Source organism: Marmota marmota, unplaced genomic scaffold (genome assembly GCF_001458135.2).
Source record: "Marmota marmota marmota unplaced genomic scaffold, marMar, whole genome shotgun sequence".
NCBI classification, from domain to species: domain Eukaryota; kingdom Metazoa; phylum Chordata; class Mammalia; order Rodentia; family Sciuridae; genus Marmota; species Marmota marmota.
This window is the reverse complement of record NW_026000206.1, coordinates 10695469-10719256: the sequence shown is the minus strand read 5'-3', so window position 1 is coordinate 10719256 and position 23788 is coordinate 10695469. Positions and strand designations below refer to the sequence as shown.

General features: G+C 54.2%; 1 protein-coding gene across 5 annotated transcripts in view; it reads right to left on the bottom strand.

Annotated features, from left to right (window-relative positions):
• Positions 1–18646: 18646 nt before the first annotated feature.
• The window catches only part of Mgmt (O-6-methylguanine-DNA methyltransferase), a 232796-nt gene continuing 227654 nt past the window's right edge, over positions 18647–23788 (bottom strand). For all 5 annotated transcript variants that reach the window (XM_048791391.1, XM_048791388.1, XM_048791392.1 and 2 more), the window contains one exon: positions 18647–18946. In XM_048791391.1, the coding sequence (XP_048647348.1) occupies positions 18740–18946 (207 nt within the window). In that variant the 3' untranslated portion in view covers positions 18647–18739. The remainder of the gene's footprint in view (positions 18947–23788) is intronic.

The following is a 23788-nucleotide window of genomic DNA, read 5'->3' as shown; positions in this document are numbered from 1 at the left end:
GGTGCTCCCATCGCCGCCAGGCCCTGGGCTTCCCTCCGCGCGGAGTGCATTGTCAACAGAAATGCTACAGTGACATTTCTCTCCCTCTCAATTACTTGCAGGCTTCTCGCCGCCGGTATAAAATACATATTGTGCTCCAGCGAGATCCACTGCGCCGAGGTCAGCGGGAACTCATTGTCCTTTGCTTCAGAACAAGACAATACTGACATCTGTAAGATCTGCTGTAAATAATCCAAGCAGTATAGGGACAGAACGAGGGCAGGGGGCGGAGGAAAGAACAGGATGGGAAGAAAGGATGAAGAGGAGGGAGCGAGCCAGGTGGGGAGGAGGGCAGAGGGACAGGGAAGGTGGGGAGGAACTTACTGCCCATCAAGTCAGGGCCCTGAGTTTGCCTAGGGAAAGTACCTGCTGAGTGGTCTGCACCATTTAAGGGGACGATAACTTTTGGAGATGTCTACAAGGAAACACCTGGCTCAAACGTCTCTTGCACACAGCCTCTGCCACAGGTGCAGGGTGACCTAAGAAGAACCACACTAGGGGACCCAGCCTGGACTCCCTGTCCCAGCCCCAGCAGAGCTGCACACGCAGAACTTGGGCTCATGGTCTTGAATTCTAACTGGCGGGCAGAGGTCCATGGTTCTGATCAAGTGTAACAGTGTCCCTTGCTTGACAGTTCCAAGCAGTAAGTTAAGGGTGGGGTGGGGCATCACCCTGCAGTCGGAGAGTCAGGAAGTGGAGAGGCCTGGTGGTACTGGTCTTGTCCAAACAGCTGGCCTTTTAAGTCCGCATGGATGGAAATCAAAAGCACATTTGACAACCAGTCAGGGAGATGCTCTTCTCTGAAGGACAGATTTTTCACTGAAAAGAAAATTTGGTGACAGGCAGGAGACTGTGCCTGGGATGACAAATGAGAGAGAAATTCTAGTGGAGGGTCCCAGAAGTCCCACTTGACTTTTTCTTTCCACCTGTGTCGGAGGCAGAGACTGAGCACGTGCCTGTGTGCATGCATGTGCACACAGAAGAGGGACAGCTGCTCTGTGCACATGGGCATGTGCAGGAGGGATGTGTGTACACGTGTGCACATTCACATGTCTGTGGGACAGGCTGAGACTGCATGTTGGTATGCATGTGCACGTGTGTAGGGGGAGTGTATGTGCACACGTGTGCACGTATGGGAGCAGGAGCCTGAGTGTGTCCTCATGTGTGTGTCCATGTCCATGTCCTGGACCCTGAGAGTGTGGGTGGCCAGTGCTGCTAAAGGGCCTGGCTTCTGCCGTGATGGGTGCTGCTCCTCTGGCTTTGCAGTGGCCACCACCTTCCCAAAGTCACAGGCAGTGCTGATTCTGATGCTGGCCTAGCAACAAATCCATTTCCACTCAGGACTTTTTACCCTCAAAGACAAAATCTCTTCAGCCTGTACCTTTTCCCTTTGGTCATATCCAGAGAAGTGAGCATGTGATTTCAATTTGAAATTAAAAGTCATGTCTGAATAACAGAACTGCATCCTCATTTCCTAATACCCTGGCTTTTACTACTTTGCATTCAACTGTGAAAAGTCTTTTAAAACTCGGAACAGCAGTAAAACTTGAATGAATTTTTGACCCATTATTGCCTAGCGGGTGCGCCTTCCAAGCTGGAGAGACTGCCAAGTTCTCACCACCTAATATTTCCACTTTAATTGTGCCACTTGAGAAATTTACGTGCCTCAAAATATGGCATGAATCTTACGCTTATTGCAGTATCATTAGCAGCAACATTTAAGCAACATCTGTGTGCTATAGAACTAATTGAAGTAGCAGAAGTGGCAGCTGTAAATCCACAGGAAGATGGCAGTTTGTACCCGGCACTGCTGAGTTAGCTACTAACTGTCAGCCTGTTCCTGCAATCTGCTCTCGAGTACCACGGTACAGGCACACAATGTCCAAAAAAATACAGCGAGAAGGCTAATGATCCTATTAACCACTTTGCTGCACCAATTTGGCTGTTTTTCCAGTTTCCTTGTTGAATTTCATTATAAATTTCACCATTCCTGTAAAAAGTCCAGTGTGAGACGTGTGTCTGACTTTCAATTACTTACCTGAGCTGAGAAATGCTCGTCTGGCTAGGCCACACTGTGGATTGATTTTTGTTTTCATTGTTTAATAATTCTGCCCACTCCACTCCACCTTTCCATTGCTTAAAGATCTTATCACATACATTTCTGGAAACAAACAATAACCAAAGTTGGGGGAGCAACTTTTAAATCCTTTGTGATGTTGATATTTAAAGCAACGACATTTTATTCCCATGGATGTACCATTTTCAATAATCAATACAAGATGGCAGCCATAATTTATTATTGGTTGGGAGTGGGGGAAGCAGATAGGGGTGGCTGAGTAGAATGCGGTCAGGTCATTTGAGGCTCTCGAGTGTCTCAGTGACTGGCCAGGATACGAATCATGGCCGCTGGGCAGGAGTCCAGCCATGTACCCATCTAGACTCCAAAGACACTGTTTCTCCTCCTTCAATATGAAGAAAAACGGCACCAACTTTTCCACCCAGGAGCAAGCTAAATTGGAGTGAGGGAGGACCACGTTGCTGCCTCTTGCTGGAGAAGTGAGGGCTCTGGAGCCTTCGCGTTTATTCCGAAAATTTCCTCCACGGAACACAACTGGAAAAAGTACTTGACATCTCCTCCGAAACCAGCCCCGTTTGCTTTTAACTCTGCGTTTGCTTGCCTCTGTCTTGGCAGTGAATGGATGTCTCTCCCTGGTGCCTGGCCTGCAGACAAGGACGTAACTGGTATCTTTCAAGCACTCAAGAGTGTTGGAAATACACAAAAGAAGCCCTCCTTCAGTATATGATGACTGGTGTGTTTGCCAACAACCCAACTTCATTAGAAAATTGGCACGTCCGCCCAGCTGCCATGTGACACGCCGTTAACTGTGGACATTTGTTGTCTTAATGCTCAAGCTCTCGGGGACTGCACTGATAAGGGAGAAACTGTCTGGAATCCGCCGACCCCACGCTTAGGGTGGCACGCCACCTCACGGTATTGAAGATCAATAGCCACGTGACTGCCTAGAGGTGACAGGTCTCCAGAATTAACTTCCTAGTACTAAACTGCGATCCCTCGTTTCTTGGTTTATTTTCTAACAATAACACATTTTAAGGGGGCCTGGTTAAAAACCACTTATGAAACAGACTCACCGGCCAACAGCTGCCAGTTTCTCCCACCAGCTCAGAGAACATCAGGATAAAAGGGCTGAAAGCTGCAATTCCACCTTTTTTGTTGTTATTGTTAATCACCTTTTTTTGTGTTGGGGTGGTGGTGTTTTGATTTTTATTAAAAAAAAAGGTGGTTTGGAAATTGTCCATTTCCGACTTATCAAAATAATGCAGCTTAATAACAATGCGGGCTCCGCTGCTACCCTCGGATTCTGCGGCCTGGCCCGGGGTGTGACACAAGAGGAATGTGTGTCTGTATTTTTTTTCTGTTGAAAACAAGCTCCTGTGCCTCACCGAACACCAACTCCTTGGGTGTGACTTCTGAATGAAATTCCTTAAGCATCATTTCACCTTTACGTTAAAAAATGATTGCAGTTACCCAATAATGATACTCGGGTGATATGTATTGATAGTTTTACTAAAAAATGAGAGAGATTTTAAAAATGCCATTTGTCTAAAAGTATATGGCCACTAACAAATCCAAAATATTTAGTAAAGACTATATTTTCTAACGCAAAAAAAAAAAAAAAGAAAAAAACAAAGAAAAAGAAAGCATCACGAGTGGCATTACTCCAGTCAGTCTCCTGTGGTTTACTCTTTTGGTTTATTCTGATGTCGGGAGGATCCGGCCTCACTGGACACGTGGACACTTCAGAAATTGTGGCTATCCTCCTTGGACCCCACACCCAATCCAAACAGTAAACCTTAAGGTCAGATGCCGCCTGGAACCTGCACTTACAAGGAACTTCCCTCCATGGGCTCCTGGGTTCCCCTCTGCACTCAGAGGGCCTTTGCCCAAGTGGGAGTTTTAGATTTTTTAATTCCAAGCCCCAGTCTCCTGTGAACAGATCTTCCAAATGCTGACTCATTTCATTACAGATGTCTTAAAACACACATTTGTTAATGTCACTACCAGTGTTAGGACTGGTATAGAAGCTATAGAGCACCAGGTACAGAGTCTCAAAATTTTAGTTTTGCTCCCAAAACATAACTTCTTACATCGACCACAGACACTGCCAGTTTCTCTCCCTGGAGGGACTGGGTTACCTTATTTTTGAGATGTCTAGTAAATACAGGTCTCAATTACCATCACTTGCCAGCCCCTTTTAAGGTGGGACTCTGGCCATGTGGACTGGCCCTGAGCTCATCCCAAGAAGTGGTGAGCCCCCATCCCATTCTTCTGTGGGCTGTCTCTGGAAATCCTGCCACAAGGTCTCCTTGGGTCATTGGCAAGTGGCACCTCACAGCCTTTGCCCTCTGCATGGGGTCCCTGCACTGAGCCTGGGAGCATTTGACACTTCTATCCAGCTGTGTCACATCGCGTCTCCCCATTCAGGTCTGCAAGGAGTGTCCCCCAAACCCTGCGGACAGGGGATCCCAAAGCCACAGCCTTTGTGTGCTAGGGCTGAACTTGTCCTTGCCAGTTGAGGACATGCCTGGACCTAAAGAGGGGAGATGAGTCCCTGGGAGCAGATGTCCTGGAGTAGCCAGTGAATTGGGTGGCTGGACTGTGCCTGTGGTGGCTCCTGGGGCCTGTGAAGGCGATGCCCCAGACACTGGTGGGAACTGGATCCAGGCCAGCTGGAGGGCTTGCAGTGTTCTCCCCAGACTGCTGAGCCAGGAGGGAAAAGTTCCTCACACAGAAGTAGCTCCAGGGGATCAATGAGAACCTCCCCTGGAGTTGCCGGCCGCTCCAGGAATCTGACTAGCAACAGGCATGTGGCTGTCCTCAAGGATGGCCTCAAGGACCTGCTCAAGGGTTTTCAAATTGTGAAATATTTGATACTAAAGAGCAAATATGTGCAATGCATATGTAGTGCCATAACGTCAAGAGGCTGCTCAACTCCCAGCACTCCTGCTGGCCGGCCTACACACACCCTCTGCACCCATCTCCGCCCCTGCTGGAGGCTCCCTGCCTTCTGGAAGGTCTTGCCACACGCGTGCCTGTCCTGTGTGCGCTCACCTGAGCCTCACATCCCACACTGTCTCCTGCGGCTCTCGTCTGCCGTGGGCCAGTTCCTTCCTGTCACACCATGGCTGTGGGGGTCCTTTCACTGCTGTGTGGCATTTCATCACGTGGACACACTTCCTTTCTCCCCAGTGGCTGTGGCCTGATTATGGTCTTTGCTGTCACTAAGGGCCGTGCTGCGGTCACACAGCAAAGCCTTCCCAGTGAACCGTGCTCAGGAGAGGAGTGGCTGGCTGGGGGAGGCACGTCTCCACCACCATGGGAAGACAGTGGGTGCCATGCAGAGTCCCCAGCCGCCTAGACCAGGCCTCCCGTTTGGTATTTCGGATGCTCTCTAACTTCCCGGCTCATGTGACCTGAGTAAGTTCTAAGTGCACACAGGCATTTGTGGGTGACAAGGACGGTCAGACAGGTGAGTCCTTACCACTGGGGTCAGCTCAGGCTCTGAGCAGAACCTGTGGGTCACGCCAAGGCTCTATGAGCCAAGCAATTCTGGGCAAACACTTGCCTGCCCATTGGGACACAGCACCTGACGGGACGCGGAGGTGCCTGACAGTTTTGCAGTGGCATTACCTGCTGCTTGAGCTCTTGGAGAAGCCAGGGAGGGAGGCATGGCACACATGCAGGGCCCACCACGGAAGCAGCCCGACTGTTCAGACCCAGGGGCCAGTTGCAAGAGGAACCCACTTACCGGAGTCCTGGGCAGACCACCCGGGCACGGCAGCAGCTTGAAGATTACTAGCACTGAAATTAAAAGTATCAGGAGGAGGCCCCGTGCTGGACAGTTCCCAGGTGGTCACTGTTGGGGTGAGGGACTTTCAGGACATCCCCAGGACGCTGGAGACCTGGTCCTTCTCTGGATTATTTGGGCACCGACTTGTTCTTCATAAATTAAAAGTAACTCTCCTCCCAAGTGTCTTTTTATGCATGGCTTGTCTGGATCCCATCCCTGCAGGGTTGGGTCAGGGTGCTCAGCCACCAAGCACGTGACTCTGCCCTCATCTCCCTGAAGCCTGGGTGTGTCCTCTGGAAGTAACTGACCTGCCTCTGTCAAAGCTCTCCTGGTCTCTGCTCTGGCCTGCAGTGATTTCTGCCCAGGAGGTGGCCTTGCTAACTGGCTGCTGTGTTTCCGGTTGTGAGAAGAGCTTTCCCGGGAGTTCTTCACATAATCATCATCTTGATCTTAAATGTAAATATTGTCACCATGGTTTAAAGAGAGATTAATGGTTTGCTGACAGCTCCATACATCCTGAGGAAGCAACACCCTGAAGAACATGCATTGCCCGTCTTCCCTCCAACAGTATCAGGAAGAGCTATACCCACAGGTGGCCCACGTGTCCCTGGAGCTGGGCAAGTGACGTCTGAGTGCTGGGCGGGGTGTCTCTGCTGAGCGGTTTACCAGCCGAGAAGTTCTGCACTTTATCCTTTAAAGAGAGATCACCATCTGCCAGCCCCGTGCCGCCTGTCTTGACATCCATCTTTGCTCCCTGGGAAACACCGGGCTCTGTTTGCTCCAAGTCAGAGGAGACAGTTGAGGCCCGAACTGGTTCACAGAGCTGCAGCCTGTCACTCAGTGCCTGAAGCTTGTCCAGGGCTGGCTCTTGCCCCGCCTTCCCCTGCCATGACTGGTCAGTGGGTGCTGATGCCCTCACAGTCTGGAGCCCCTCCCTGTGCTCCACCATGCTCAGAGCCTCTGCCCCTCTGCCCCTCTGCCCCGGGCCTCAGGGCGCCCCTGCCTCTAGGTCCTGTGTAGGGATACCTGGGCCTTCAAATAGTTCCCTTCTCTTGGCCCTGTGTCAGCAGCCCTGGGGCTTCAGGACAGCCCTCTGATATATGCCACTGCCTCCCACCACCCACGTCTCCCTGACGCAGCCAGGCCTGCGGCTTTATTAGGGATGTGGTGCAAGTGTGAATACCAGCAGGACTGGGCAATTAGACTCCACATCTGAATTTCTTATATTTTCAAAGTGTTCTACACTAATTAGTTACTTCTGTTAGCTCTAAGGATTAGTAGCTTCTCTAACAAGACACACGACATTAAGTGACTTACCTAATTATGTAAAACACAAGGACGGGAGAGGAGGAGGAGCACTTCCCCTGAGCAGGGCTCAGGCCTGCACTGCCCGCTGCTGCACCTGCCTGACTCCTGCTCTCCAGGGTCCCCAGGGGAGGGGACACTGCTGCAGGGTGCCCAGCCAGGAGGGCTAGGTGAGCGTGCTCACCTCAGGGCTGCCCCCTCCCAGTCTGTCTCCACTGCCAGGATGGTGACAGTTCCCCCAAAGGCTGCATGAACAAAGGGGCCAGCAAGAAAGAGCCCCGCCCCAGGCAGTGAGCCAGAAGTGGACGCAGGCAGCGCGGCCTAGAAGGCTCCCGTGAGATGAGGTTGGAGCAACTGTCCAGAGAACATAGGGCTGGGCACAGCCACGTGCTCCCTCTGGGGAGATGTCACCACAAACAGGTTCCACATGCCCGTTCTTCACAGCAGGAGGTGTGCCCTCTTCCTGCCCGCTTGCTACCTGGTCCCTGGTGGCCTCTTACAGGGCCCAGCCACCCATGCTCCCTCTGTTTATTCACTTGTAACAGCCTCTTACCTGCTGGCTCTGGTGGGCGTAGCTCCATCCCCACCTCCTCCAGGAAGCCCCTCCTGGTTTTCTAGTTCTCCCCTCCACGAGTCCCTACTGTGACTTCCCACCCTGAGCTGACACCCATGTCTGTGGATGTTCCACAGCTCTTCCCATCACGGTCTGCGGTCACGCCTCCCACTACCTCCCTGTGCTCCCGCTCAGCGCCCTGTGTCAAGGCTCAGTCACCTGCTCCTGTATGCCAAGCCTTACAGGCCTCCACTGCCAGGAGCTGTCAACCCAGAGGACAGGAGCAGGGACTCCCCACCCTTCAGGATGGCCTTGGCTCCTGAGCGATGGCCACAGGGGTGCCTACCCAGACGGCTCCTCCCTGGGTTCCCCTGGAAATAGAAAGACCCTTCTTCCACGGGACGCTGAAGGAGGCCAGAGCTGGGGGCTGTCTGCAGTATCCAGGGCCCACGGTCCAAAGGTGGGGGTTCAAGTCCTTTAGGCTTGAAATCTGACTTCTAGGCCATGGCCACCTGAGTGCAGCCCGTGGGGACTCGCTGTGGCCTGGCAGTGGCCGACGAGAGCTTGGTGACAGTTCCAGAGTGCAGAGGTGGCAGCAGCAGAGGGTTCCTCCTGTGGGGCAGGAAGTCTGAAGTTGAGGTGTCAGCAGGGCTGTGCTTCCTCTGCAGGCCTGGGAGACGCTTCCTTGTCTTCCAGCTCCCAGGGCCCCCGACACCCTGGGACCTGAGGCTGCGCCACTCCAGTCCCTGCCTCTGTCTTCACAGGGTTCCTTTTGGAGTGCAGTAGGGGTCGTCCTGAGACTGCTTCACAGGTTCTGTGGATCTGGACATGGATGTTTCTCTGGGGCCCTGTTCAGTCCACAGCAGAGGCAAGGGGGAGGCAGGACATGGCCCGTGACACCGAGGAGCTAGATCCCACCACTGAGCACCTCTGCCTCTTCCTCCAACAGGCAGCAAGTTGGGACCTTTGCAGAGATACTGCCCAGCATGGCCCTGTCGCCCTGACTACTGAGACTCAGAGGCCCCAATGTCTCCACTGAAGCCAGAGAGCTCGGATCCTGCCTGAGGGGTCCAAGCTGGGGGCAAGCAGGGGGCCCGGAGGGGGCAGTGAGGAAGCAGGGAAGGCAACTCAAGGCCAGAAACTTAGAGAACCCAATGGGCTTGGCCCGCACACAAGCTCCCGTCCTTTCCTCGTGAAAAATCTGTTCATCTACGTCTGAGGCCAATTTGCTGGAAAGCACAGAGTACCTGTCCCATTGCTTCCTAGCACAGGACTCGGATGTTGGCGTGGCGAAGTACAGCAGTGACATACCTCTTGGTGTTGTGACATCTAGACGTGTCACTCTGCATCTCAAAGAGGCGGCAGCATTAAATAAATGAGTGTTCCCAGCTTGGCAAGAAGCCTGGGCTGCAGACCGAGTGGGAGCAGACTGCCTTGCTCCTTCGGCTGAGCTGAGGGCCCTGTGTGGCTTTCTCAATGACATCACATTCAAGTTCAAGGCCAACACTGCTGCCGGACCTTTCATAGTAAGTCATATTGAGGTCCAGATGTTTGTGTGTTTGGGAACTGGGTCACACAGGGCCTGCAGTCAGAGGATGCACACTTGCATAGGGTGTCCACCTGAGCTGTCCACCAAGAAAGGCCTGGGCTTCCCAAACCTGCCCAGGTGCTTGGGTTCTGCAGCACCTGCAGAATGCCAATGGCTGGGTGTGGTGGAGTTCAGTGGCCAGGGGAGTGCTGGGGTCTCCTGCTCCTCGTGCCGAGGGAGAGATCTGGCAGAGGCTGGGCGCAACACCTTTTCTCAGTGCTACTAAAAGGCTTACTGTGACTCCGTATAACATGATTTTCTCATAAAATTATGAATTGTTTTGACAATGAAATCATAGACTTTGACCTAACGGCTCCTCCACATCCCAGCTGCTGGACACAGGGTCTGGGCTGTTGCCACCACCTCCTGTGGGCTGCCAGGCTCTGCACTGACACCTGTGGGGAGAGTTGTGTGTGCCCACATCAGGAAGGATCTGCCAGGGTGGCCCAAGGCCAGGTGTGGCTGGGGACAGAAACAGCAGCAGTCGGAGCTGTGACACAGAGGTGATGTCACACCTGAGAGCGTGTCATGTTTTTGACAAGCATGGAGGGAGATCAGAGCCAACACCTCGGAGGCTCATCAGGCAGCTCACCCATGTCCCTGGCTGTGCTGCCCGAACTCTGGGCTTTCTCGTCTTCTGGATCCTTGCTGGCTTTGGGGCAGACGATACCAGGTGAACTTGCTCTTCCCCTGGTCAGGAGCATGTTTCCAGTATTGCTGGCCTTGTGGCACTGGTGCCAGAGGGGAATCCTTCTCCTCACACTCCCAGCTCTTGAGGTGGCCCTGTCTGGGGCCAAGCTCTGGTGAGGGCCCAGGGAGAAGCGCCCTCACCACCATGAGCCTTTGGGTTGCCCATGACCTTATCACCTCCTTGGCCTGCCTGCACCCAGCAGAGCTTGGGGGGAGGGACTGAGTTGCTTCTAGAACATGGCATGGCAGTCAGCCACATACAGCGCCGGGAACGTGACCATAACACTTGCTCACTGCCACTTCCAGAAAGGAGCTGGGGAAGGAAATCAGGCTGGGGTGGGAGGTTCGAGTTCCCTGCCAAACATACGCCATCATTCCGAGATCTTAACAGAAACAACAGGATCAGAGCAGGAGCCATGAGGAGGCAGAATCTGCAAGAGAGATGTATGAAAATACCCTCCTGCACTGTGCCTGGCTGCTGGTGCCCAGCTCCACAGGCCCTGGGCAGCCTTGGCAGTGGGAGCCAGGCACAGTGCAGGAGGGTATTTTCATACATCTCTCTTGATGCTGGCGAGAAAGTCCACGCCCCAGATGGCTTCCTGCAAGGCCCTGAGCAGCTGCTCGGAGGAGTCGGGCACAACCATGAGGAGAGATGTGACAAAGAACATAGGACCATGATGTGTGGGCTCAGGGCTCTCAGGTCAAAGTCCAACCCCTCCACGGCCCTGTGCCTGGGTGTGGCAGAGGGAGGTAAGTCTTCCTTGAGGGGTTTTTGCAGCCCCCACGAACCTACTACCTTTGCACAACTCAGGTCATTTTAAATCTTCAAAACCCTGTGAAGCAGAAGCTTCTGCTGATGCTGGCTGCACCACCCCCAGGCAGTGCTCACTCCTTGGGCAGGGGCTTTTCTGTCTGTGGTCTGGACACTGGCTAAAGGCATCCTTTGTGATAACATCCTAACAGAATTGCAACCCCCAAGGCACACGCAACCTTCTTGGTGGCCCAGATCCGATCGGCTGCCCAAAGCCACATCCTTCACACCAGGGCAATTTATGGCCCTGGGGGCTATATGGGCGAGAGACCGCTGAGTGTCCACTGGGTTTGGGGGCCACAGCTGCCACCCCTTTCTCTCACTTGAGTTTTCTTTGCAAAAAATTTGAGATTGTGTCCTCCTTCCCTAAGTAGCACACATAGTACAGTAGGTGACACACATACCTGGCTCACTCAGCAGAGAAGGCAAAACTGTGGGCATCCTCTTGCCCAGAGATGTCATCAGCAGCGCACGCTTCCCTGTCCCTTTGTTAGGCACACACACCACACACTGGTGCCCATTTCCAGCACCAGCCCCCTTGCCCCACCCGTGAGTGACAATAGCCAGTGCTTGTGCACAGCACCCCTGCATGTTCCAGGTAGATGCACCCTGTCCCTTGCTGAGGGGCAATTAGGTGGATTCCATTTCTTTATACAATAAACAGAACTCTGATGATATTCTTGGTCATGCTGCTTTGCACACACGCCTTGGAGAGATGTCTTGGTTATCATTACTGTCTTTATTGGTTGTCATGCCTTGGAGTTTTAGATGTTTGGAAATCTCCTGACAGTTCTAGCCTCCTGCAGGCAAGCTGCATCATCGAGTTTACAGACAGGAACACTGAGGACCTGCCTGGGTCCCCAGGTGGCAGGACCCTGCCCTTCTAGTGCCACGTGCTCTCGGGGAGTCGGGAAAGTGCTCCCCAACTCAGTCAGGTCCCAATGAACATGCCCTCGTGGACCAGGGTAAACCTGCTATGGGCTTTGGCCCAGAGCTGAGCACAGCAAGATAAAACCACAGAGGTAACGAAGACGACCAGCCCATCTGTGGGCCACCAGCCCTGAGCCCTGCTCAACCTCACGGTTCCCGTCTTCACCTGTTGGAACATGGTGAACTTACTCTTGGACAAGCCACCTGTGGCTGTGTCCTTGTACTCTGAGGAGGTGGGACACTTCACAGACACTGGGCTTCGGTTGGTTTCTGGACCTGGCCAGGGAGATGACCAGACAAGCCTGAGATTGCTGAATCTGGAAGGTTTGTGATTGTGTGTCCCCAGATACACTGAATCCACCCGCTACTGTGGCTCAGTCCAGCCTAAAACCTGGGCTACGCAGCCTGGGTGGAAGCCTGCAAAGCTGAGCTGGGCCTACTGCCCTGCCTGGGTACCAGGGCTGGCAGAGGCCCCTGTTCTGCCCCAACACTGATCCCAAAGGCAGAGGGAAAAACTGACATCTTTCACTCTGACTCGCCCCTCCCCTGCCCCAGCATGGCATCCACAGGAGCCCAAAGGGGAAGAGTTCCCAGGGCTGCTGCTTTGCTCCTTGAACCTTGGCTGCGTGGTAGCTGCTGTCCTTCTGAGTTATGGATGAAGACCTGGTGTGTCTGGAGGCCACTGCCTTCCAGGGGTCAGGTGGCTGCAGGGAACCTGAGAAAATGCTTGCTGTGCAAGTCCCACCTTGGGGAGGGACCTGTGCAAGTTCCCCTCAGCCCCTGCAGAAGAGGCCGTAGGGTGTGAGGATCTGATGGGAGGCAGAGGCAGCTGGTGCCCAGAGACGTTCACGTGATCAGCCAACCCAGAGCCAAGACGGGACCTGGGCTCCCAGACAGGGTGGCTGGGAAGCCTCTGGCCACTGACCACATGGACCTGGTGGCTGACTCCCCCTGGACAATGGCAGACCAGGGCCTTGTAGAGAAATGTTTGAGGAACACCTGCAAAATAGCCTCTTTCCAGTTCCTGGGCCACTCCAGGCTGCTGTCCCTGCAGGGTCTGCATGACCTCCAACCCCATCTCCACTGATGACAGCACCTCAGAATGGTACCCCTCCTACCTCGGGAGCTCCAGGGCATGCTGGGTGAGCGGGACCGTGCAGGGGAGACTGAGACTTATTCGTGCTCATCAAAAGTTACTGCTCGTCTCTGGGGTGGCCCTCAGAGGAAGAGTCCTTTGCTTCCCCTTCCCAGGTGCCTTTTATCTCAGGTAAGCACCTTGAAAGCCGTGACCATCAGAGTGAGGCCTCCACCAAGCCTGATCCAGCAAGCTACGGGGTGCAGAAAAAGGAAGGGTCCCAGAGGACCTGCTGGTGGGGTGGTGAGTGCAGAGGGCTGGCATCAGGGCTTGCTCCTTGTGGGTGACATGCGCATGGTCTTAAAAAAGCCACTGTGTGCTGCAGGGAAGCTGGGACTTGCACCGTCCCACAAGCCACAGAGAAGGCACTCCATCACTCACACAGTGTGGAGCTGAGGGCACAGGTGCTTTGACATGCTCAGACTCACGCCAATCACTTCAACCCCGACTCAGGCAACCAACGGCTCCCATTACAGAGCAGTGTCCCCGGGAGGGCAGCAGCACGGCCACAACTCAGACGAGAGGCTTGCAGGTGAAGAACTCCTCCAGGTTTATAGCTGATGTGGTGGGGGCCAAGGAAGGCTGGCGCCGAAGGCGCTGCCCATTCTGTCCAGAATCGTAGGACATTCGAGCCTTCGTGGGCATCAGGAGAGTGGGCACGACCAGGGGGCGCGTACCCTAGGGTGTGCTCTGGTGGATGGCCGGGCCTGCATCCCCACAGCTGGGCTGGAGGTTTTGTCCAGTAACAGGGCGGCACACTTAGGCAACAGCTTCCACCTGAAAACCTGCAGGGCCCCCTCAGGACATGGCTCCCTGTGGGGCCTGTGTAGCTCCCCCAACCCCGAAACACCCATGAGGAGAGATCATAGCTGTGGAGACCTGTGAGGAGCTTCCCAGCCCAGGGCCAGGCCAAGCACCAAACACTCCTTGTCTGCTAGTGGGCAGTGAGGGGACGGCGACTGTCTCAGCTCCTCTGAAGACCCTCAGAGGCAGGCCGGAGGAGATTCCCACAGAGGCCAGGGAGGGGTGGCTTCAGGGCAGGGGCCCCAGGGCCAAGTCTGCACGAGGGAGAACCACCCGCCCGGACTTAACTGCAGGCTGCATACCTGCTCCCACGCCGCCTGCCAAGAGAGTCACACATGTGCATCCACTTCTCCTTGTAGCTATGGCAATCAAAACAGGCAAAAGCAACACTTTTTTGCACTATATCTCATGTTGGACACTGATATTTTCTCCAGCTGGGTTTTTCTTAATTTAAGTCAACAAATCAATCTGGAGGCCCACATATGCTAGCGTGTCGGATCCAAGAGAAATGACGCGGAGCAGAGGGGCTCCGGTGTGGGAGGTGTGGTGTCATGTGGGGGCCGCTGCCAGCTCCACCCAGACCCGGGGTGAGAGGAGACAGAACTCTGCAGCCTTCACTCCTCCCAGGACCTTCTCTGGAAGCCACAGAGACCATGCTCAGACACCTTCTGTGGGACCAACTCAGAGCTAGCACAATCCTCCCAGCCTCCTCTTGGATACCCTCGTGCTGTGTTCTCCCCAATGTATCAAGATTTGGGGACCCTGTCCTGCACCCTCAGGGCACGGAGGTCTACAAAGCAGGCCTCACTTACCTCATCCCCCACCCAGCGTGGGACTTCCGACACTCAGCAAATGGAAGCCTGGAAGTACATTCTTCACAGGGGTTTGGCTTTGTTTTCAAAAGGGCTCCCAACAACCCTGATGCCACACTGTACAGAATCGATCTTAATTACCAACCATGTGGAATTTTTCCTTGTGGCTTTTTTTCAATGAAAAAAACATTAATGAGAAACTTTAAAGGCTTGTTAGCAGTGTCCTTTCATCAATCAGAGGTGCTGTCAGGCCGGGCTCTGCTGTCAATTTGCACCTCTGCCCAGCGTCCACTTCCTACCTTCTCATCCACCTCGGCCCCACCCCCACCGCAGACCCTTGTCGGGGCCGCCCTGGGTGATGGAGGCCAGACCTTCTCCATCTGTCAGCAGCTGGAGCCGCAGGGTCCCAAGGACTCTGGACGGCCGCCCTTGGTCACCTGGAGACACATCAGGATCTGCAGTTTCTCTGGCCCTGGCTTCCGAGGGCCACCACCCTCTTGCTTCACATAGACAGAGCGACGCTGTTGGCGGGGGCCTTCTGCACAGTCCTGTTTCAGTGTGTGCTTTTCGAACCGATAAGTAAAACTGACGTGAACTTCAGCTTCTTGAATGTGAACGTTTAATCAAACACCGGTGAAGGAGAAAGAAAATCCCGGATGGCCTGAGGGAGGCCAACCAAATATAAAACCCCTGCCTGAGGGCCCCAGCCACCCTCTGCAACCCCACTGCCTCAGAGCAGCCAGAAAGGATGCAAACAAGACAGGCAGAGGCCCAGAAGCAGAGACTGAAGGGCTCAGTTCCCGACTGGACTTCTAGGGGAGCCCACAGAGGAAAACCGCCCCCTGGAGTCCCACATTAAGCCGCTTTGTCTGTCACTCCGGAGTCCTCCCCCCTGCTGTCTGAAACCCAAACAGCAGCGGGATCTCAGGAAGCTCCGGGGGGAAGCGAATGACTTTCACATTGATTCAGCTGTGACTTCCCGCACGTCCCGATGGAGGTGAGGTCCAAGCTGGCACTGCCACCATGGTCACAGTTACGACAGACAAGGTGGGTAAGACGGGAGGCAGGAAGGCAGGCGGGGCTGACAGCGCTGTCGGGTCCTTGCAGACCAGATCTTGGGTTACAATGGAGCCTGCAGAAGTTTACCTCGTTGCAAGGACCTCCCCAGGCAGCCTGCCCAGATCGCCCGCAACCTCCCAGGGTTCCCACCTCTCACAGGCCACCGAGGACTCCCAACAGTGTGTGGGCTTTGATCTTGGTCTGCACTTTCACAGGAAGTGAGCTCTGGGATAAAACTGGTGCTCACAAACCATTGAGGAAATACAGCCAGATGTTTTCAAGTGAACATACCCACACTGGACATTCTTTAGGCCCCTGGAACCACAGGATTCAGGGTGACCAGGCAGGGGTCAGCAGCAGCAAGGAGAGAGATGTGTCCTGGAAGACACGAGAGTCACCTACATGATCTGGATCTCCGGCACACAGCTGAGCTGCCAGGGTTGTTCAGGAAGCCGTCTCTGCCAGGCAAGGAGCGTTGGGAGTTAAAAGTACCGTTCAGTTACCGACAGGGCCAGCCTGCCACTTCCCCCAAACGCCTGCTGCCCACCCCTCGCTTCTAGAACTGCAAAATCACAGCCCCCGTCACAATCCCTCTTGTAAGAATCCTTCAGATTTCCTTGCACAAGTAGTTTGCCGTCTTCGGGTGTGAAGAAGTCAGACTTACGCTGTCACTTCATGACATTCCTCAGGACGTGGTGAAGTGGGTGATGCCTGTGTGACATTTGTGTCCCTGACGGGAGACGGGATAAAAGCTCTCACACTTGCAAACGTGGCCCCAGGAGCAAGGCGTGCCCAGTCTTGCACCCGGCCTCCAGGGGCGCGTGAGGCAGCACAGCCAGCCACGCCACAATCTGTGTCAGCTTTCAAAGCCCCACAGTGCTGGCCGGGGAGGCCTGGCAGGTGAGGGGACCTGGGGCGGAGGCCAAAGAACACAGCTTTCTTGTTTCGACATTTTTTTTTATTTGGAAAATATTTTTGTACTTCTTTGTGCCTTTCCTTTTCCTCTTTATTTGCACAAGCTGTGCTGTAACCTTGAGCCGAGCGGCTCTAGGCAACCCATGCCAGCGTTTCATGTCGGCCTCTGCAGAGCTTGTCCTTGCAGCAGTACATGGCCACGCGGCGTGAGCCCCGCTGCTCTGTCAACGGCCACCTCAGGGCATCTGTGGAGCCTGATATGACAGTGCCGAGGAGACCCTGGGAGACAGAACAGACACGGCTTCTGCACTGCTCCAGGGCGTGGCCCAAGCAGGCCCGTCTGCAGGTCCAGGTTGCCTGAGGCCGCCAGGTCCCCTTGGTGGTGCTGACATGCTGGGGGCTCAGCCCTGGCTGGTCACACCGCCCCCAGCTCCTCTCAGAACCTGGCCCCTCATGGAAATATGGAGGTTGCATGGGAGGTGTGTAGGGCACTCGGGGGCTCCCAGCCCAGGACGACTCCTTCAGGGCCATCTTGGGCCAGCCTATTCAAGCTCACAGAAAGCAGCAAGGCTGGGGTCTCCCACAGCACTCTGCAGCCACAGCGCCCTCTGTTGGAACGCAAGCACACAGGATGCACTGAGGCCATCGACCTGGAGCTGCATTTGGGAGCCAGGACCCTTCTCTACTGGGGCAGAGGACAAAGGCAGCAATTCCTGGTGACTCTAGGGCAATGGGAGCCAGGTGCACAGCACAACTGAGCTTCGGAGCCCAATGCAGAGGGCACCTGGCCCTCCCCCACACGTCTTCCCAGACTCGTAATATAGACACAGATCCCTTTGCCTTCACAGTGACACCAGGTCAGAGAAGCAGCCAGAACACACTTGAGGCCAGACAGGACGTGCTCCTGTGTGTGCAGCTCAGGGTGCTGCCAGGGCTCTGTCCTGAGAAACCAGGTGTCTCAGACCCATCCTCAGATGGTGGCTTGCCTCACTTCAGAGCGACGAGGACGACCAAGCTCGGGACAACGGTACTGGTCATGCCACTTCACTGTGTTTGAGGAAACACATCCAGAGTCCATTTGGCTAATATAAGACAAAGATAAAATAAACGGTGGATTGGGGAGAAAGGGCCAGAGTTTGTTTTCCTTGGTGGTTAGGTAACATGTAATGCCAAACACAGCCACACTGTGCACATCAGGGGGCTGTGTGTCCTTCTCGGGTGACACATGAAAACCACTCGAGCTTTCCTGCTGGGTCCACACTGTCACAGAGCCTGTGATGAACACAGTGTCCCCTGGACGGCCGGCTGCATCTTCCTTGCTCCACACCCTGAGCTACCGGCCTCCCTCGGTGTTTCAGGCATACTAGGTTTTAAAGCTAAAAGAATGACATGATCAAATGTCAGATGGAGCCAACGGAAGGCCTGGAAACAGTCACCACTGCTGCTGTTGGTGTGAGCTGACCACCACTGTGTGAACTTGGACTTCCAGGCTCAGCTCTGGGGCCTGCAGAAGCCTGTTCCCTACCAACATGCTGCCCAGAGAAAGGAAGAGTGCCTGGGATCTGGCTGGGGGAAAGCCTGCTCTCCCAGGAAGGTGTCAGCCCAGCCAAACCCCGTCCCAGGAGCGGTGCTTCCGATCTGCTTTGGAGCAAGGTCATTTTCTATGGTGCAGAAGGCATGCAGACCTGCCCCGCACCTTCCCCAATCGGGAAGGCAAGTTAGAAAGCCTCTACAGAGTGCCAGCCTCTCTGGCCTGGCCCCTCCTTCAGGGAGACTCATGTGAATGCTAGGAAACACACAGGCATCACCTCAGTGGGGCAAACGCCCAGGAAGGACAGGGGAGACTGCTGGGTGGAGCCCACCATTCAGGGTGGACAACCTGGGACAGCCTGAGTGGGGTCCTGGGGCAGCCAGCTGTTGCCTGTGGGTGCCAGATGCTTCTGCCTTCCTGGGCAGGGCCTCTCAGGCTCCCCAGGCCTTCCCCACTCTCCTGTTCCCGTTTTGACGGGCATTAAAAATGGAACAATGCCTGCGTTAGACAGGAGATCCTACGACACACAGGCCGGCCGGCCGGCCGTCTGAACTCATTCTGCTGTAAAGTGTGGAAACAAGAAAGGGCAGACGCGCCACATCCCTCGGGACACATCCAGCTCTTTTAATACAGTGGTGCCACACGCATCCTGCTTCGGGTGCACCATTACATTTATGTGTCACTCAAATGCACACACTCAGTTTCGGTCAGCACCCTGGGACCCAGTGGTGCCAGCAGCTGCCTCGAGCCAGGTCCTGCCTTGACTCGACACCCCGCAATCTGGCTTCCCTGCCTGGGCAGCCTCGTGGGCCAGCAGCCACTCCTTCACGGATCGTCCTCCTGTGTAGTTGCCCAGGGCTCCACCGCTGCAGACCACTCTGTGACATGGGATGAGGATGGGGACCTGAAAAACAGAGGGCACCACCATCGATCTGGCTGCAACCACGAAGGGTCCAGCACCCACCAAGCAAGATTTGGCTGGCTGCTGGCTGCATCCCTGCCCTGTACCCCAATCAAGCCTCGTATCTCTGGGTGCAGTGAGCAGTATGTGACGTGGGGCTGCTTCCTCACAGCCCCAAGACTCAGGAGGAGAAAACATCACTGGGGGACAAGTTTTAGCAGTTAAAATTCCATTTCCAAGATCTGGGGAGATGGAACCTTGTGACATTTGTGAGCTCTAACAAGAAGTTTCAGGGAGGATGGTCTTGACAGGCCATGTTCAGTCCAGGATGGTGATGCCACCCACTCCTGGTTTAGTAAATAAAATTTTATTGGCACATAGCCACCCCTGTGGTCCCATGTCATCTGTGGCTGCTTTGCCAGGCTAAAATATCCAATGCGGCTCTTTATAGGCAGAGCTGGCCAAGGTCCACACATGTCCATGTGCTGGGACATGTTACCCTCCTTTGCCCTCTGGGCACCCAGAGGAGCCTGAGAGGGGCCAGTTGCCATTCTAGTGCCAGCCCATGGGCAGCAGGGCATGGCCAGCTGGTCTCTCAGTCCCAGCAAGGTGCCTAGACCCAGTGCTGTGGCCTCTCACAAAGATAGTTTGGGGAGGCAGGGCTGCTTAGCTCTTTAGCCTGAGAGGAAAACTGAGTCCTTACACTCTCATCTCACACCAGCATAGTGCCATCAAAGGCAGGCCACCTGCCAGGGAGAATAAGCCATGACACTCAGACGTCTCTGTAGGTGACCAAGGCAGTGATGCTGATATAGTGCAAGTGTGTGCGTCTGCTCACAGGCTTGGGTCTGTGTGCTCTGAGCCACGTGCCCAAGATCACCAGCAGTGTGAGATGACACCACACCAGTCCCAGAGGTAGGGCAGGCAGGAAAATCCCAGAGTGCCCTACTTGTCTCAAAAGGCTCCCCTTGGAAATAGGACCCAGCCCAGTATTTTCCTGGCCTGGGGTCAGCACCATGCAGGTCTGTGGCTGACATTCCAGATCCAAGGTTCCAGATGCCAAGAGCTCATGAGTGCAGGATTCCAGGCCAGGCTCGTGGCCAAGTGGCTGTGTTCACCACTCCTGCAGCCACACGGGCTATGATCCTGTCTGAGACTTCCCTCTTTGCAGCCCAGCCCACCAGGAAGAGAGAGGCTCTATTCTCTGCAGAGGGCTACGTGCCTTCTCCAGCAGTGGCCCTCAGGGGCAGTCTGCCTTGGTCCTTGTGCTGGTGGCTGGGCTGTGTGGACAAGAAGCAGTCCACAGTCAGTGGAGGCTGGGAAACTCTGGCCTCAGCCACTCTCACTCACAAGGGAGGGAGGGATGGGAATGCCCAGCTCAGCACCTTGCAGGTTCCCGCAGGTGACTAGCCTGTCCCCTGGTGAGGGTGCTCTGATGCCTTCAGAGAGAGGGTCTGTCTATGCCTCTGGGGAGGCCTGAGCCCAGCCACTTGGACTGGAGATGGGGGTCTGATTCTGGCAACAGTTACTGGAAGATGCTCTGGCCATGCCATTCTCCATTCTTGTTTTAATCCTAGTAAAGTTAATATATCTTGGAATCCCCCATCAAATCCTCATTTGGCTCAGAGTATAGGTAGAAAAGTCAGGGATATAATTTATAGTCCCCCGAAAACCACTCTGGTCACCTACGTCTGTCTGGTTGGTGGTGAAACAGTTCACACTCAGCATACTGTGGATAGCCACATCTACAATTGTGTAACTGTCCCCAGTCTGGGGGTACACGTGTGCTGACTTCCCAGAGCACTGGGGGCTCAAAGGCCATTTTTGCTTAAGGATCCCAGCAAGCTGTTCTGAGAAGAGCTGCCGAGGACCAATTCCTCAGGATGGCTATGTGGCAGGGGCTCAGCACAGCCCCATTCCTGTAAGGAAAGGTCTGCCGGGAATCCTGAGGGAACAGTCTCAGTCGTGTGCAGCTCACTGTGACTGGGGAGAAGAGCTTGGGTCCTCAGCCACCAAAGGCCCCAGGCATTTCAATATGGCTGTGCCCCGTCTCCAGAGATGGGGCAGGGCTTAGTGCTCATTCTGGAAAGCTCTGAGCCATCCTGACACAGGAAGGTGCACAGCAGGTGTCTGGGATGGAGTGGGGCTATCTTGGACATCCCAAGGCTCCCTAGTTCTGAGTGCCCTGCTGTGACAGGAAACAGCCATTCCAGTAGGACCCTACAGGCAAGGGTTCCCAGGCTGCCACTGGGACCAACCTGACTCCTGCCTTCTGTCCTCCCTCACTCACCCCATGGCTCAGAGCTCTCCAGCCCTTGGCCTTTCCCCACCCTGTACGGTAAGTGCACTGGACAAAGTGGGGAGCTGTGTCGCAACAGGAAGCTGTTGGGCACACCAGTCCAGAGCCTCTGAGCTTTGCACCTGGAACCCTCTGCCCGAGGCCCTCGGAGCAGGCCATTCTGTTGTCACCCCACCTGCCAAGTGTGCCCCTCAGGGCCCATGACATAGGTCCCAGACCCATCTTGGACACTGTGCTTAATGAGGTCACTGGGAGCAGGTCCACCTGGTGCTGTCTGGCTGGGCACAAAATAACTGGGAAGTCACGAGCCACTTGTAGATTCAAGCAGGAATGAACTTTATTCCCCAACCCACGCGAACTCTATGGGAACTCCGGGAGAACTCAAAAGTAGCGGGGCACCTGAGGCAGCAGGAGCCGCCCCTTCTGGCAAAATGCCAGGCACCATCTTGACCTGGCCGTGGCTCTCAACATCCACCTGTGCCCGACAGCCCGGCCCATCCTGCAGACCAGGTGAAGAGCTCTCTGAGTACACCCAAGCCAGGTATCAAACCCAGGCCACACAAAATCTCTCACCCGAGTTCACACAGCTGCTAAGAGACAAAATATGGCTGAAGCCACTCAGGACTGCCCTGAGGGCTCCACGCATGCACTGCCTCTTCTCCAAGTGGTGGTGGGACCTCGTGGGCTGGTGGCCTGGGCTGGCAGATGATGGGGCCTGGCTTCTCCCACTTCGTAGAACTTGGCCTGGTTTGACTACAAATTCTGGGTTAGCATGTGGCATGCAGCAGCTAACCCCAACCTTCTTGGAAGGAGCAGCAGAAAACACTGAGAACAGATACTTACTCTGATGGCTTTCACCAAACATAGCAGTCACTTTAAAAATTAGTTCGAGGACAGTATTAGATAATACCCAGTTCTTAGTTTTGACTGAAAAAGAGGTAGGTGTGTAACTCCGTCTAGTTTATAAACATTCAGGCACAATTCCAAGCTCTTACCTAACAGCAGATTCCACAACCGAGCTTTGATTTTTTTTCTCTCCCTCTTGATGAGCTATGAGATTATGGAATCGAGTAAGATGAGCCACCCCCTCCCTCTTCAGTGTATCAATACAGACACTGGGACGGATGGCACAGAGCAATTATGTGACAGCTAGGGCCAGTCTCTGTCTCAAGTATGCACGGATAGGGAGCAGGTGACCTACCAAACGTTACCACTTGAAACAGGGACACTGCTTCTCATCAGTTTTGGTGGCAGGTTTCCGACTATTACAACAATGAAACCCACTAAAATTTATTGGGACCCTGAGGGCATTTTCAAAGGATCTGCACCCTCTCCGCTCTCTTCTTTAAAGCCTGTGCTGCATAAAATGTAATTTTTATCAATAAGCAAGAAGCTCATAATATCACAGCTGCATTGAAATCTTCATGCTGTGAAATCTAATTCATCCAATACACGAATCCATCACTTACGCAGACCCTTTCTCAAATGCTATAAAACTTCCAAACCCATAGATTTGTCTCCAACAAAAATAACATGAAGGGGCCTTTCAATCAATAATGGAATCCCTCTGATTCTGGAACTGGCTGAGTATTTCTTCCAACTTCGCCTTTGTTCTTCTGGGCAGAGCCCACAAGGGAAAAAGCTTGTTTTCACTCGCAGCCTCATCAATACCTAAATCCTGGTGAACAAGTGACACGGAGAAGCTGTAATCAATAGCTCCCTGTGCGTTTTTTTCTTCTGGTCAAATGGTTCAGCTCCACTGACAACCCTGACACTTAGAACATGATGCTAAATCTTTATCAACAGCCATCTGGGTGGCTGGCAGAACAGGACTCGGGGGTCATCAACGCTCATGGCGATCTGCGAGCAAACTCTCTCCTCCGGAATGCGTTGTTTAAAAAAGGTGGGAAACTCTCAAGCTTGTATCGATTGCCTCCGAACTGCATTTAGCAAATTCTGTCTGAGGATGGAACGGAAGGGGGCGTCGTGGCGGGAAGGCAGATTCTTCAATTCTCGTCATAGGCAACTGACCATCCTCTGGTGCAGGGTGGGGTGTAACCTTCCTCGAAGGTGGCAGGTCCTGCCTGGAAAACTTGGGACAACTCAAGCTCTAAAATGGAGGTGACTCCCACACCACAAAACCCATCCCTACTCTGGATGGGGGTGGTGGGGAGGCAAACCCATGCCAAAGACCAGTGCCGTGACATGCACTGGTCCTGTTTTCGGAGAGCCACCAAAGGAATGGTTGCCGGAAGAGCTTCCCGGTGTAACACTCCGAATCCCCTTTCTATTCTCCAGCGCACAACTGTTGTGCTGAGCCTGATGTGGGACGGGTCTCCTGTGAGCCTGTCTTGACTTGGTGGGAGGTGATATACACAGTGCCATGTCAGCTTAGCTAGCAGATACCCACTGAGGACAGGCCACCAGGCCTGGCTGTCTCTAATAGGGGCACTTTCTCCCTTAAACCTTGGGCTTCCTTCCGACCCTCCCAGTCCAATTAAGGAGGCTTCCAGTGCAGCAAGGAAGGAACCTACCGCCCTGAGCTG